Source organism: Saimiri boliviensis, chromosome 9 (assembly GCF_048565385.1).
Source record: "Saimiri boliviensis isolate mSaiBol1 chromosome 9, mSaiBol1.pri, whole genome shotgun sequence".
NCBI classification, from domain to species: Eukaryota; Metazoa; Chordata; class Mammalia; order Primates; family Cebidae; genus Saimiri; species Saimiri boliviensis.
In genome coordinates, this window is record NC_133457.1 from 99,968,621 (window position 1) to 99,981,542 (window position 12,922).

Genomic DNA, 12,922 nt, shown 5'->3' on the forward strand with positions numbered 1-12,922 from the left:
CCATAGTGCTGGGATTAGAAGCATGAGCCAAATGCCCAGCGTATATTTAGGTCTTTAATCCACCTGGAATTCATTTTATGTATGGTATGAACTTGTATCTATTGTTTTGTACCCAGTGACTAACCAGTTGCCCCAATATCATGTTTAGTATAGTCCATCCTTTCCCCATTGACCTGCAATACCACTTCTATGTATTAAGTCTCCTATTTACATAGGCCTGTTCTCAGCTCTTTAGTCTATTCCATTGATTCATATATACTGGCACATTATTTAATTGATACTGCTTTAACAGAACTGTTGTTATCTGGTAAGACAGGTTTTTATTTTATTTTTTGTATTCTTAGACCTTTACTCTTCAATGTGAATTTTGGTATTATTGTTGAGTTTCTTGAAAAGTGTTTTTGGAGTTTTGAAATAAGTTGTATTGAATTGGTATCTTAATGATAAAAAATTTTCGTTCATGAAAATATATCTTTGTACTTATTCATGTTTTACTTTATGAACTTTAGTTATGTTTTATAACCTCTATGGAGATTTTGCTTATCATCTATTAGTTTTATTCCTAAGTACTGTCTAGTTTTTGTTGCTTCTATGAATGGATTTTTTTTTTTCAATTTGAGACAGAGTCTTGCTCTTGTGTCCCAGGTTGGAGTACAATGGATCTCAGCTCACTGCAACCTCCAGCTCCTGGGTTCAAGCGATTCTTCTACCTCAGCTTCGAGAATAGCTGGGATTATAGGTGCCTGCCACCACACCTGGCTAATTTTTTATTTTTTATTTTTGTATTTTCATCATGTTGGCTAGGCTGGTCTTGAACTCCTGACCTTGTGATCTGCCAGCCTCAGCCTCCTAAAGTGCTGGGATTACAGGCATGAGCCACTGTGCCTGGTCTTTTTTTTTTTTTTTTTTCTTTTTGAGATGGAGTCTTTCTCTGTCACCCTCGCTGGAGTGCGGTGGCGTGATCTCGGCTCACTACAACCTCCACCTCCAAGGTTCAAGCAGTATTCCCTGCCTAAGCCTCCGGAGTAGCTGGGATTACAGGTGCCCACCACCACGCCCACCTATTACGGTATTTTTTTAGTAGAGATCTGGTTTTGTCCTGTTGGCCAAGCTGGAGTTGAACTCCTGACCTCAGGTGATCTGCCCACCTCAGCCTCTGAAAGTGCTGCGATAACAGGCGTGAGCCACTGTGCCCGGCCGGATCTTTTTTTCCTTAGACGGAGCCTCTCTCTGTTGCCCAGACTGGAGTGCAGTGGCATGATCTCGACTCACTGCAACCTCTGCCTCCTGGTTTCAAGCGATGCCCCTGCCTTAGCCTCTGGAGTAGCTGGGACTACAAGCATGCGACATCATGCCCAGCTAATTAAAAAAAAAAAAAAAAAGATTTTATTAGAGATGGGATTTTACCATGTTGGCCAGGACGGTTTCGACCTCCTGACCTTGTGATCTGCCCACCTTGACCTCCCAAAGTGCTGGGATTAAAGGCGTGAGCTACCGTGCCCCACCTGGATCTTTCTTTCTTTCTTTCTTTCTTTCTTTTTTTGAGATGGAGTCTTGATCTGTTGACCAGGCTGTAGTAAAGTGGCACGATCTCGGCTCACGGCATCCTTCGCCCCACGGGTTCAAGCGATTCCCCCGCCTCAGCTTCCTGAGTAGCTGGGACTACAGGTGTGCCTCACCACGCCCAGCTAGTTTTTTTGTATTTTAGTAGAGACAGGTTTTCACTATGTTTCTCTTTGGTTATTGTTTGTATGAAGGAATATTGTTTTTAACTAAATTCAACGTGTGGATTTTATATAGTTTGAAAACAAAAACGGACTGCTTAAAAAAAGATTTATGACATTTATGAGATTGTTGGAAGTTTGAACATTGATTGGTTAGTTGATATTAGAGAATCGTTGTTAACATTTTAGATGTGGAAATGATAACTATAGTTTTGTTTTTTTAAAAGTTCTTATTTCTTAGAGATTATATACTGACATTTATGAATATAATTATATGTTGTGATTTGCTTCAAGATAATATTGAAGATTCTGGGATTATATAGGCAGTAGGAAGAAGGGGAAAGGGTGGGAAGATAGAGGAAGCAAAAGCGGCCATGTGTAATGGGTACATGAGGCTTTATTGCTGTTGAGTTTTATATGCTGGTCTTACACAGAAACCTTTCTCCATTTTCATATTCATCTTAATGGTTGTTTTGGATTTTCTATATAGAACATCATATATCTGCAAACAACTATTTTGCCTCTTCTTTTCTAGTCCTCTGCTTCTCATTTCTTTTCCTTTCTTCCTTCCTGCCTTCCTGCCTTCCTGTCTTTCTTTCACTTTTTCCCTCCCATGGTCGTGGACCAGGATCTTAGCAGCATGATGTTGAATGATAGTGATGATAGCAGCCTTCCATAGTTTGTTGTTTGATTTTAACAGGAACACATCTGAGATGTCACCATTAAGTATGATGTTTATCATAGGATCATGGTAGATGTGTTTAATCAGATTAGAGAAGTTCCTGTCAATTCCTTGTTTGCTGGTAGTTTTTTTTTCAGTGCCTGAGTAATACTGAATTTAATGCTTTCTGGGTATCTAATTAATTGACCATGTGTATTTTCCCCTTTAATCTTTCTTTTACTTTTCTTTTGCTTCCCCTTTTATCTGTTTGTATGGTATATGACATTAACAGATTTTGTAATGTTGAACAATTCTTTCTTGTATTCCTGGATAAGCTTCTTAGGTCATTTATATAATAAATTATTAGATTTAGTTTACTAATTTTTTATTTGAGATTTTGAGATACATGTTCATTATGCTTTTGGTTTTTGATCTCTTCTTGTGCTCTCTGTTTTCAGTTTTAGTGTAGCATTATTATACTAGTCTTAGAACATAAGGATGTTGGTTTTTCCCATTATTTTCTGGAACATTTTCTTTTTGTTTTTGAGATTGACCCTGCCACACTGAGAGGAAGACTACCCGACTTTAGGCGGGGGAACATCCTCACGTGGGTGCTGTTATGAGCCTTATTTTAGCTGTCTGAAAAAGGAGGCTCAGAGAGATGAAGTTATTTGCCCAAGGTCACACAGTGGTGGGACTAGGATTTGAATCAAGGTAGACTGTGTTCATAGCATTTTTGTAATAACCAAATTTCTCCAGAGTATCTGAATGTTCCCAAGTCCTAAATTTAACAACAACAACAACAACAAAAAAAACACTGAAAAATGCATTCTAAAAATGTTCACCTGATTTCCTAATCTAGAGTACTGGACATTTAATTCTTTGGTAAAATCTTTGACTTTGAATGCTTTGCCAAGAATAATAGAGAGTTTGTTTTATTATCTCTAAACTGAAAGGGGTTATGTTTTCACCCTGATAAGTGATCTGTTTACATTATAGTAGGTAGTATTGCTTCAAGGGAGAGCCATATTTTGTGTGTGTGTCTGTGTCTCTGTGTGTGTGTGTATATGTGTATATTTTCAGTCCATCAAAATGAAATGTGTGGGAATTAGGGTCCCGCCCCCCTTTTTTTTTTGAGACATAGTCTTTCTCTGTCGAGTGCAGGCTTGAGTGCAGTGGCGAGATCTCAGCTCACTGTAAACTCTGCTTCCTGGGTGCAAGCGATTCTCCTGCCTCAGCCTCTCAATTAGCTGGAACTACAGCATGCACCATCATCCCCAGCTAATTTTTGTATTTTTAGTAGAGAGGTGTTTTACCATGTTGACCAGGATAGTCTTGGTCTTTTGACAACTGATCCGCCTGCCTTGGCCTCCCAAAGTGTTGAGATTACAGGCATGAGCCACCATGCCCTGCCAGGGTTCACTTTTTAATTGCTTATTTCCTTGTGACTTTTTGCCTCTGAATCCTTGAATTATTTGTTCTTATTTTTGGCCCTAAAGTAACTAAGTCCCAGCTTTTTATTAAGAAAATTTTCTAAGATAATAAAAAGTTGAGGAAACTTTATACATTCCACCTGTATTCACTAGTTGTTAGCGCATTTGCTTTATATACTTATTTAATTTAGCAATAATTGTATACTATATAATATCCAGAGATATTCAGATATTCTTGTTCTTCCAAAAATGTCCCTTATAGTGTTTTTCCAGACAGGATCCATGTTACGTTTTTGTTTTTATGTCTTTTTGATTGCTTTGATTACATGGTAATCTTTCTCCCTTCCCAGTTTTTTTCCCCTTCACAGCATCATTTATTTAATTTTTAAGAGTTCTGAACAGTTGTTTTGTAGAATGTCCCACATTCTGGTTTGGTCACATGGTTTTTATCATGCTGAGTTTAACTTGTTCCTTGTATTCTCTTCTATTTCCTGTAAACTGGAAATGAGGTCTAGACTTCAGATTAAACATTTTTTTTGCAGAGTGTTTCAGTGGTAATGCCGTGTTTCATATTGCATCACATCGGGGGACACATAAAGCTAGGTCGTCCCACTGTTCCGTGTATCACTTGGATAAGGTAATGACTTCCATCTCTCACCATTATAAAGGTATATTTTTCCTTGTGCAAGTAGTAAATAATCTGTGGGGTTACTTTTGTTACCTGTCAATATCCTATTATCCTCCCACACCATTTACCTAATGATTTAACATCCATTGATAATCCTTACCTCAATCAGTTATTACACCGGAGATGGAAAAATGGCAATTTTCTAGTTTTGTCATTCTGTTTTATTAGCTGATGTTCTTCTGTAAGAAGAGCTTTTATTTTTATTATTTTAAAGTGCACTAAGGAATAAGATTATTCAGTATGGAGGTGTAGTCTGTTCCATTCATTGTTATTATTATTTTTGCTAGAATTATCCCAAATTTGGCCAGTGGGAGGTTGTTTAAACTAGCTCCTTTGTTCTTTTGACACATTCATGTTAGTCCCTTAGCATATTTTTGTTTTACGGCAGTATTAGAAACCCCAAACTTACCTTCCACTTTTTCCATCCCAGACCTTGGACTCAGCCAGTTATATAAGGCTTGGTTTCTTTAATTGGGAAAGGGTATTTAGAAATTGACATCTGAGCTGGGCACAGTGGCTCACACCTGTAATCCCAGCACTTTGGGAGGCTGAGGCAGGCGGATCACGAGGTCAGGAGTTTGAGACCAGCCTGGCCAACATACTGAAACCCCATCTCTATGAAAAACACAAAAATTAGCCAGGTGTGGTGGCATGCGCTTTTAGTCCCAGCTACTCAGGAGGCTGAGGCGAAAGAATCACTTGAACCTGGGAGGTGGAGGTTGCAGAGCCGAAACGGCGCCATTGCACTCTAGCCTGAGTGACAGAGTGAGACTCTGTCTCAAAAAAAATAAAATAAAATAAATTGACTGCTGAGGTTGAGGCTGCAGTTAGCTATAATCACACCACTGCTTGGGTGATACGAACAAGACTCTCTCTCTTTCTTTCTTTCTTTTTTTTTTTTTTTTTGAGACAGAGTCTGGATCTGTCGCCCAGGCTAGAGTGCAGTGGTGTGATCTCGGCTCACTGCAGCCTCCACCTGCCAGGTTCAAGTGATTCTCCTGTCTCAGCCTCCCAAGTAGCTGGGATTATAGGTGCCTGCTGCTATGCCCAGCTATTTTTTTGTATTTTTAGTAGAGATGGGGTTTCACTGTGTTGGCCAGGCTAGTCTTGAACTCCTGACCTCGTGATCCACCTGCCTTGGCCTCCCAAAGTGCTGGGATTACAAGCGTGAGCCACCATGCCTGGCCCTCTATCTATTTCTAAATAAAATAAAACATTGGTTAAAAAAAACCAAATTTTTGGGCACTGGGTGTGTTTATTGCTGCTAGGATGTCATTGTCTTAACCTTTTAGTGGATGGAGCTAAGAAGTATATTTTTTGAAAAATTGTGAGTTCACTTTGATATTTCCAGTTTATTTATTTATTTTTTGAGACAAGAGTCTTGCTCTGTCTCCTAGGCTAGAGTGCAGTAGTGCTATCAATGGCTCACTGCAACCTCTGCCTCCCGAGTTCAAGCAATTCTCCTGTCTCAGCCTCCCAAGTAGCTAGGACTACAGGCACGTGTCACCATGCTTGGCTAATTTTGTATTTTCAGTAGAGACGGGGTTTCACCCTGTTGGCCAGGCTGGTCTTGAACTTCTGACCTCAAGTGATCTTCCTGCCTTGGCCTCTCAAAGTGCTGGGATTACAGGCATGAACCACTGCTCCCAGCCTAAAATGTTAAATTTAAATTGGAAATATAAGTCCTGGGCAGCAGAGACACTATCTCAAAAATAAATAAAAAGACCATGCATGGTAGCTCACGCCTATAATCCCAGCACTGAGAGGCCAAGGTGTGTGGATCACCTGAGGTCAGGAGTTTGAGACCAAACTGGCCAACATGATGAAAAGTAGCCAGGCGTCAAGGCAGGTGCCTGTAATTCCAGCTACTCAGGAGGCTGAGGCAGGAGAATCGCTTGAACCCAAGGAGGCTGAGGTCACAGTGAGCCAAGATTGTGCCACTGCACTCCAGCCTGGGCAACAGAGAGAGACCCTGTTCCCTCAAACCTCCCCACCAAATAATGAATGAATGAATGAATCAATGAAAGAATGAAACAAAAAGAACTAACAAATAGAATATGCATGGTATAACTATGCTAAATAAAACTTAAAATATGGCTGGGCATGGTGACTCACGCCTGTAATCCCAGCACTTTGAGAGGCTAAGGCGAGCAGATCCCTTGAGGTCAAGAGTTTGAGACCAGCCTGGCCAATGTGGTGAAACCCCGTCTCTACTAAAATTGCAAAAAATTAGCTGGACATGGTAGCATGTGCCTATAATTCTAGCTAGCTACCCAGGAGGCCTAGGTGAGAGGATCACTTGAGCCCAGGAGGCAGAAGTTTCAGTGAGCCAAGATTATACCACTGTACTCCAGCCTGGGTTAACGCATTAAGACTGTCTCAAAAAAACAAACAAACAAAAAACATTTTGGAATATATATGTATTCCCCTTCCAGATTTATTGAGACATAATTGACAAAAGGAATTTATGTATTTATTTTTGACATGGAGTCCTGCTCAGTCACCCAGACTGGAGTGCAGGAGTGGGATCTTAGCTCACAGCAACCTCCATCTCTGGGGGGTTCAAGCATTCTTCTGTCTCAGCCTTCTAGGAGCTGGGATTATAGGCACCCACCACCACGCCTGGCTAATTTTTGTATTTTTAGTAGAAGCAACATTTCACCATGTTGTTCAGGCCTGTATTGAACTTCTGACCTCAAATGATCTGCTCACCTTGGCCTCCCAAAGTGCTGGGATTACAGGCATGAGCCACTGCACCTAGCCAGGAATTTACCTTTTGATTTTAATTTTTGTCTTTGTTTTCTACGGATAATCTTTGTTCCTAGTCATACTTTAACCTATGTGCCTTATTCTGTGTTATATGCAAAATAGTTTCAAAGTTACAGTATCAGTATTACTATTAACAAATATACTGACTGGATTTTAAGGTTTTTTTGACATTTAGAAATGTATATCTTACTCAGGATAAATTGTATTTGATTTATGTCATAAACTTAATCCCAAATTAAATTTTTTTTTAATCTATTGTATGAACTAACGGTTCTTCTTTTTTTAATACTCCTATAGTCTAATTTTATTTCTACATTTAAATTATTTTTTGGGCCAGTCACAGTGGCCCACACCTGTAATCCTGACACTTCGGGAGACCAAGGTGGGCAGATTGCTTTGAGCTCAGGAGTTCAAGAACAGCCTGGAGCAACATGACAAAACCCTGTCTCTACAAAAAAATACAAAAATTAGCAAACCACACTGCCATGTGTGTACCTATGCAACAATCTTGCATATTCTTCACATGTACTCCAAAACCTAAAATGCAATTAAAAAAAAATTATATATAAATTAGCTGGGTGTTGGTAGCTCATGCCTATAGCTACTTGGGAGACAGGCTGGGGAATCCTTTCTGGAATCAACCTCTGCCCAGGAAGCAGAGATTGCAGTGAGTCTAGATCGTGCCACTTCATTCCATCCTGGGTGACAGAGTGAAGCCCTGTCTCAAAACAATTAAAAAATTAAAAAATAAAATTTGTGATAAAGACTGAGTCTTGCTGTATTGCTCAGACTGGTCTCAAACTCCAGGGCTCAAGTGATCTTCCCGCTTTGGCCTCCTAAAGTGTTGATCTTCCCACCTTGGCCTCCCAAAGTGTTGGGATTACAGCCATGAGCCACTGTACCTGGCCCATATTATAATTTTTTTTTCGGACTGGAGTTTTGTTTTGTTGCCCGGGCTGCAGTGCAGTGGAGGGATCTCGGCTTGCCACAACCTTCGCCTCAAGGCGAAGTGATGTTCAAGTGATTCTCCTGCCTCAGCCTCCTGAGTACCTTGGATTACAGACATGCACCACCATGCGCAGCTACTTTTGTATTTTTAGTAGAGATGAGGTTTATCCTTGTTAGTCGGGCTGCTTTTGAACTCCTGACCTCAGGTAATCTGCCTACCTAGGCCTCCCAAAGTGCTAAGGTTACAGGTGTGAGCCACTGTACCCGGCTATAATTTTTAATGTACCACTTTGGGGTGAACTTTTAGCATGGAGAGTGTAATCCTGCCTTCCCTGTTTTTGTTTTGTTTTGTTTTTGAGACAGTCTTACTCTGTCGCCCAGGCTGGAGAGCAGTGGCATGATCTTAGCTCACTGTAGCCTCCACCTCCTGGGTTCCAGGGATTCTCCTGCCTCAGCCTCCCAAGTAGCTGGGATTACAGGCATGTGCTACCACACCTGGCTAATTTTTGTATTTTTAGTAGAGACGTGGTTTCACCATGCTGGACAGGCTGGTTTGGACTCCTGACCTCAGGTGATCTGGCCACCTCAGTCTCCCAAGGTGCTAGGATTATAGGCATGAGCCACCATGCTGGCCCTGCCTTCTCTATTTACTTCCTGGGTTGTATAGATGAACTAACATCTCAGAGGCTGCAGTTTCCTAGTTGTTGCTTGGTTGATAGAGTAGAATCTGCTTGCTCTGCCACCTTCCGCCTTCTTCCTGTCATCTGTCAGGAGTGTGCCGTCTGTTTTAAGCAGTAGAGAAAGCTGGCCTTCTCTTTTCTTGCTCTGAACACAATGAAAAAGCTCCTTCTGTCTGTTGCTTTCCTGACACTCTGGCATCTGTCCACTACTGTGTTTCCATTTAAGCTGATGATAGTTTACTTCCGTTTCTTCTATAGAGGATTTAAAAATCTGAGTTTCATAATGTCCTTAGATCATTTTTGATTTCTTTTTCATTAGGATTATTTGCACTGATCACATCTCAGTTTCTGGTTCCTACCACCTTACTTCTTATACCATCTGTTTTTTTTTGTTTTTTGTTTTTTTTAAAGCAATCTTTTCTGAGCTTTCTACAAACATGTATTGAATGTCTGCTGTGAGCCAGGTAGTACACCAGGTGCTTTGAAATGAATAAAAATAAGTACTTCGAGATGTTTAGAGATGAGTCAAGTATTTGGCTTTGGTGTTTAGTATTGATGGTCAGGGGTTGTTAATCATATATTCTCATGCTTATGTCTTTGCTAGTGATTCACATTTATTGAGTTGAAGCAGGAGTGGCTGCAAGAAGCAGACCTCTTGAACACCGAACAGGGAAGGAAGGAGTGATTTATTCGGCTGGGAGCAAGGTGGTGTAGTTGCCTAACAGCCAAGCTTGTCTAACAAAGGAAACCTTTGCCTTTATGTAGGCTTACAACTCTAGATATTATATGTGAAAGGCCCTTGGGTTTACAATTTTAGAAAGTACATGTGAGGGGGTCTTGATTGATGAAGTAAGCATGGGGGTTTGAGCAAGATTGAATGGGAACAATAGAGGGCATTTCTCCATATCACCTCCACCCTTAACATCACCTGAGATCTTGAGGGTGGGGGGTGTTTTAATCTTTAACCTCCAGGTCACTGACCTTATGCCTGCTATGTCTCAATTTTTACTTCCTCCTTCTTTGAGGCAAGAGACAGGAAAGAGGAGTTTCTTTCCTCAGAGTGATTTACTCAGTGTCAGGCACAAGTCTAAAGGCTTTATATGTTATACCTCCTTTAATCCTCAAGATGCTATAAGGGGCACTTTTATGATTTCCATTTTATATATGAGGAAATAGATGCAGAAAGCGGTTAAGTTTCCCAGTGCTATGTAGCTGTTAATGGTGAATTAGGATTTGAGTCTAGCTAGTCTGGCTTCTGTGCACACTAGGGTGTGGCTTTGATTCCCATACATGTGTTCTGTACCTAGAATATAGTCCCTGAAATTATATTGCGAAGAGATATTTATTCTGTAAAAAGTTCCTTTACAAAAACTCCTAGGGGAGAACATTTCATTTCATATGTGGGAATTTCAGAAGCCTTCAGAAAGATGACTTTTTTTTAATTTTAATTTTTTTTATTTTGAGATGGAGTTTCGCTCTTATTACCTAGGCTGGAGTGCAATGGCACTATCACCGCAACCTCTGCCTCCTGGGTTTAAGCAATTCTCCTGCCTTAGCCTCCCGAGTAGCTGGGATTACAGGCTCGTGCCACCATGCCCAGCTAATTTTTGTATTTTTTTTAGTAGAGACGGGGTTTCACCTTGTTGACCAGGATGATCTTGATCTCTTGACCTTGTGATCCACCTGTCTCAGCCTCCCAAAGTGCTGGGATTATAGGCATGAGCCACTGCGCCCGGCTTTTTGTTTTTTGTTGAGACGGAGTCTTGCTCTGTCACCAGGCTGGAGTGCAGTGGCACAATCTTGGCTCACTGCATTCTCCACCTGCTGTGTTCAGGCAATTCTCCTGCCTCAGCCTTCCAAGTAGCTAAGACTACAGGCACCCACCACCATGCCCAACTAATTTTTGTATTTTTAGTAGAGAAGGGGTTTCACCAAATTGGCCAGGATGGTCTTGATCTCTTGACCTCGTGATTTGCCTGTCTTGGCCTCCCAAAGTTCTGGGATTACAGGCGTAAGCTACCATGCCCAGTCTAGAAAGATGACTTTTGATGCCAAGTCATTCATTCAATGCTAGATGCTGGAGAAATAGTGGTGATTAGGATAGACAGTCCCTGATCTTTAGGAGCTGACATTCCTAATGGAGGTGGATATGGATATTCCTAGTAGAGGTGGATAGAACATAAACAAGCAGACTGCTATATACGGGTAATGTTAGGTAGTGATGAATCCTAGAAAGTGGAATAAGTACTTTGTGTTTTCTTTTCTTCCTTTTTCTCTCTCTCTCTCTTTTTTTTTTTTCTTTTTGGAATAAGTACTTTCAAGTGGGTAGAGAGTGCCTCTATGTGTATGTATTTTGCTTTTTTATATAGAGGGTAGACAGAGGAGATCTCTCTGACAGGGAGATGTTTGAATAGAGTCCCGAAGTAAGTGAGCGAGTGAGTTATGTTAGTATCCAGGGGAAAGAGGATTGCAGACAGAGGCAGTCAAGGCACAAGTCCTGATGTAGGAGCAAGCAGGGTATTCAAGTAATAGTAGGAAGAAACATGTGGCTTCGAGGGTAGAAAGTGAGAGGCCAGAGGTAGGAGGTGAGCCCAGAAAGGTCAGCAGGGGCCAGATTGGCCATAATGAGTTTGGACTTTATTCTAAATGTGATAGTAAGCCATTCAAAGGTCTTAAACAGGGAAGTGATGTTTTTCTTTTTTTCTTTTTTTTTTTTTTGAGACGGGGTTTCGCTCTTGTTACCCAGGCTGGAGTGCAATGGCACGATCTCGGCTCACCGCAGCCTCCGCTTCTGGGTTCAGGCAATTCTCCTGCCTCAGCCTCCTGAGTAGCTGGGATTACAGGCATGCACCACCATGCCCAGCTCATTTTTTGTATTTTTAGTAGAGACGGGGTTTCACCATGATGACCAGGATGGTCTTGATCTCTTGATCTCGTGATCCACCCACCTCGGCCTCCCGAAGTGCTGGGATTACAGGTGTGAGCCACCGCACCCGGCGATTTCAGGTATTAAAAGTGGCTATGGTCACCTGAGGCCAGGAGTTTGAGACCAGCCTGGCCAACATGTACCAAAAATATGAAAAATTAACCAGGCATAGTGGTGGGCACCTATAATCCCAGCTACTCAGGAGGCTGAGGCAGGAGAATTGCTTGAACCCAGGAGGTGGAGGATGCAGTGAGCTGAGATTGCACCATTGCATTGCAGTCTAGGTAACAAGACTGAAACTCCGTCTCAAAAAAAAAAAAAAAAAAAATGGTGGATGTGAGCCTGGACAACATAGCAAAACCCCATCTCTACTAAAAATACAAAAGAATAGCCAGGCATCGTGATGTGCACCCGTGGTCTCAGCTACTTGGGAGGTTGAGGTGGAAGAATCACTTGAGCCTGGGGGGCAGAGATTGCAGTGAGCTGAGATGATGATACTGCACTCCATCCTGGGTGACAGAGCAAGACCCTGTCTCAAAAAAAAAAAAGTTGCTGTGGTTATTGTGTGTAGAATATGCTGTAGGCAGCCATGGGCAGAAACAAGAAGAGCAAGGATCTCTTGTAGTAGTCCGTATGAAAGATGATAGTTGTTTGAACTAAAAAGCTGTAGGGGGGTTGATGAGAAGTGATCAGAGTCTGGATAATTTTTGAAGGTACAGCTGACAGATTTGCTGATGGCATTGTAAGATACAGAGAAGAGTCAAGGATTACTCCAAGGGCTTTTTCTCTCTGTACCAGTGGATGGAATTACCACATGTGGAAATGGGATAGACTTCAGTAGAACCAAGTTCTAGGAGAAGGTAAGCAGTTTGGTTTTGGTCATGTTAAATATATGAGATTCCTTTTAGATGACTAAGTGGAGATGTTGAATGGATAGTTGAAAAACTGAGTCAGATGTTCAAGTGTGAGCCTTGGGTTAGAGAGAGATTTGACAGCTGGGCTGAGCATGGTAGCTCATGCCTGTAATCCCAGGACTTTGGAAGGCCAAGACAGGAGGATCAATTGAATCCTGAGATTCAGAACAGCCTGGGCA

At 41.4% G+C, this 12,922-nt stretch overlaps 1 protein-coding gene across 3 annotated transcripts in view; it reads left to right on the plus strand.

Moving 5' to 3' along the window:
- PHF20 (PHD finger protein 20) overlaps positions 1-12,922 on the plus strand; it is a 178,700-nt gene that overhangs the window by 42,079 nt on the left and 123,699 nt on the right. Inside the window, exon 2 of one of the 3 annotated variants that reach the window (XM_074406448.1) lies at positions 4,361-4,455. The exons of the other annotated variants lie outside the window; for them this stretch is intronic. Coding sequence (XP_074262549.1) covers positions 4,376-4,455 — 80 coding nt within the window. The 5' untranslated portion in view covers positions 4,361-4,375. The remainder of the gene's footprint in view (positions 1-4,360; positions 4,456-12,922) is intronic. 3 annotated transcript variants of the gene reach the window in all.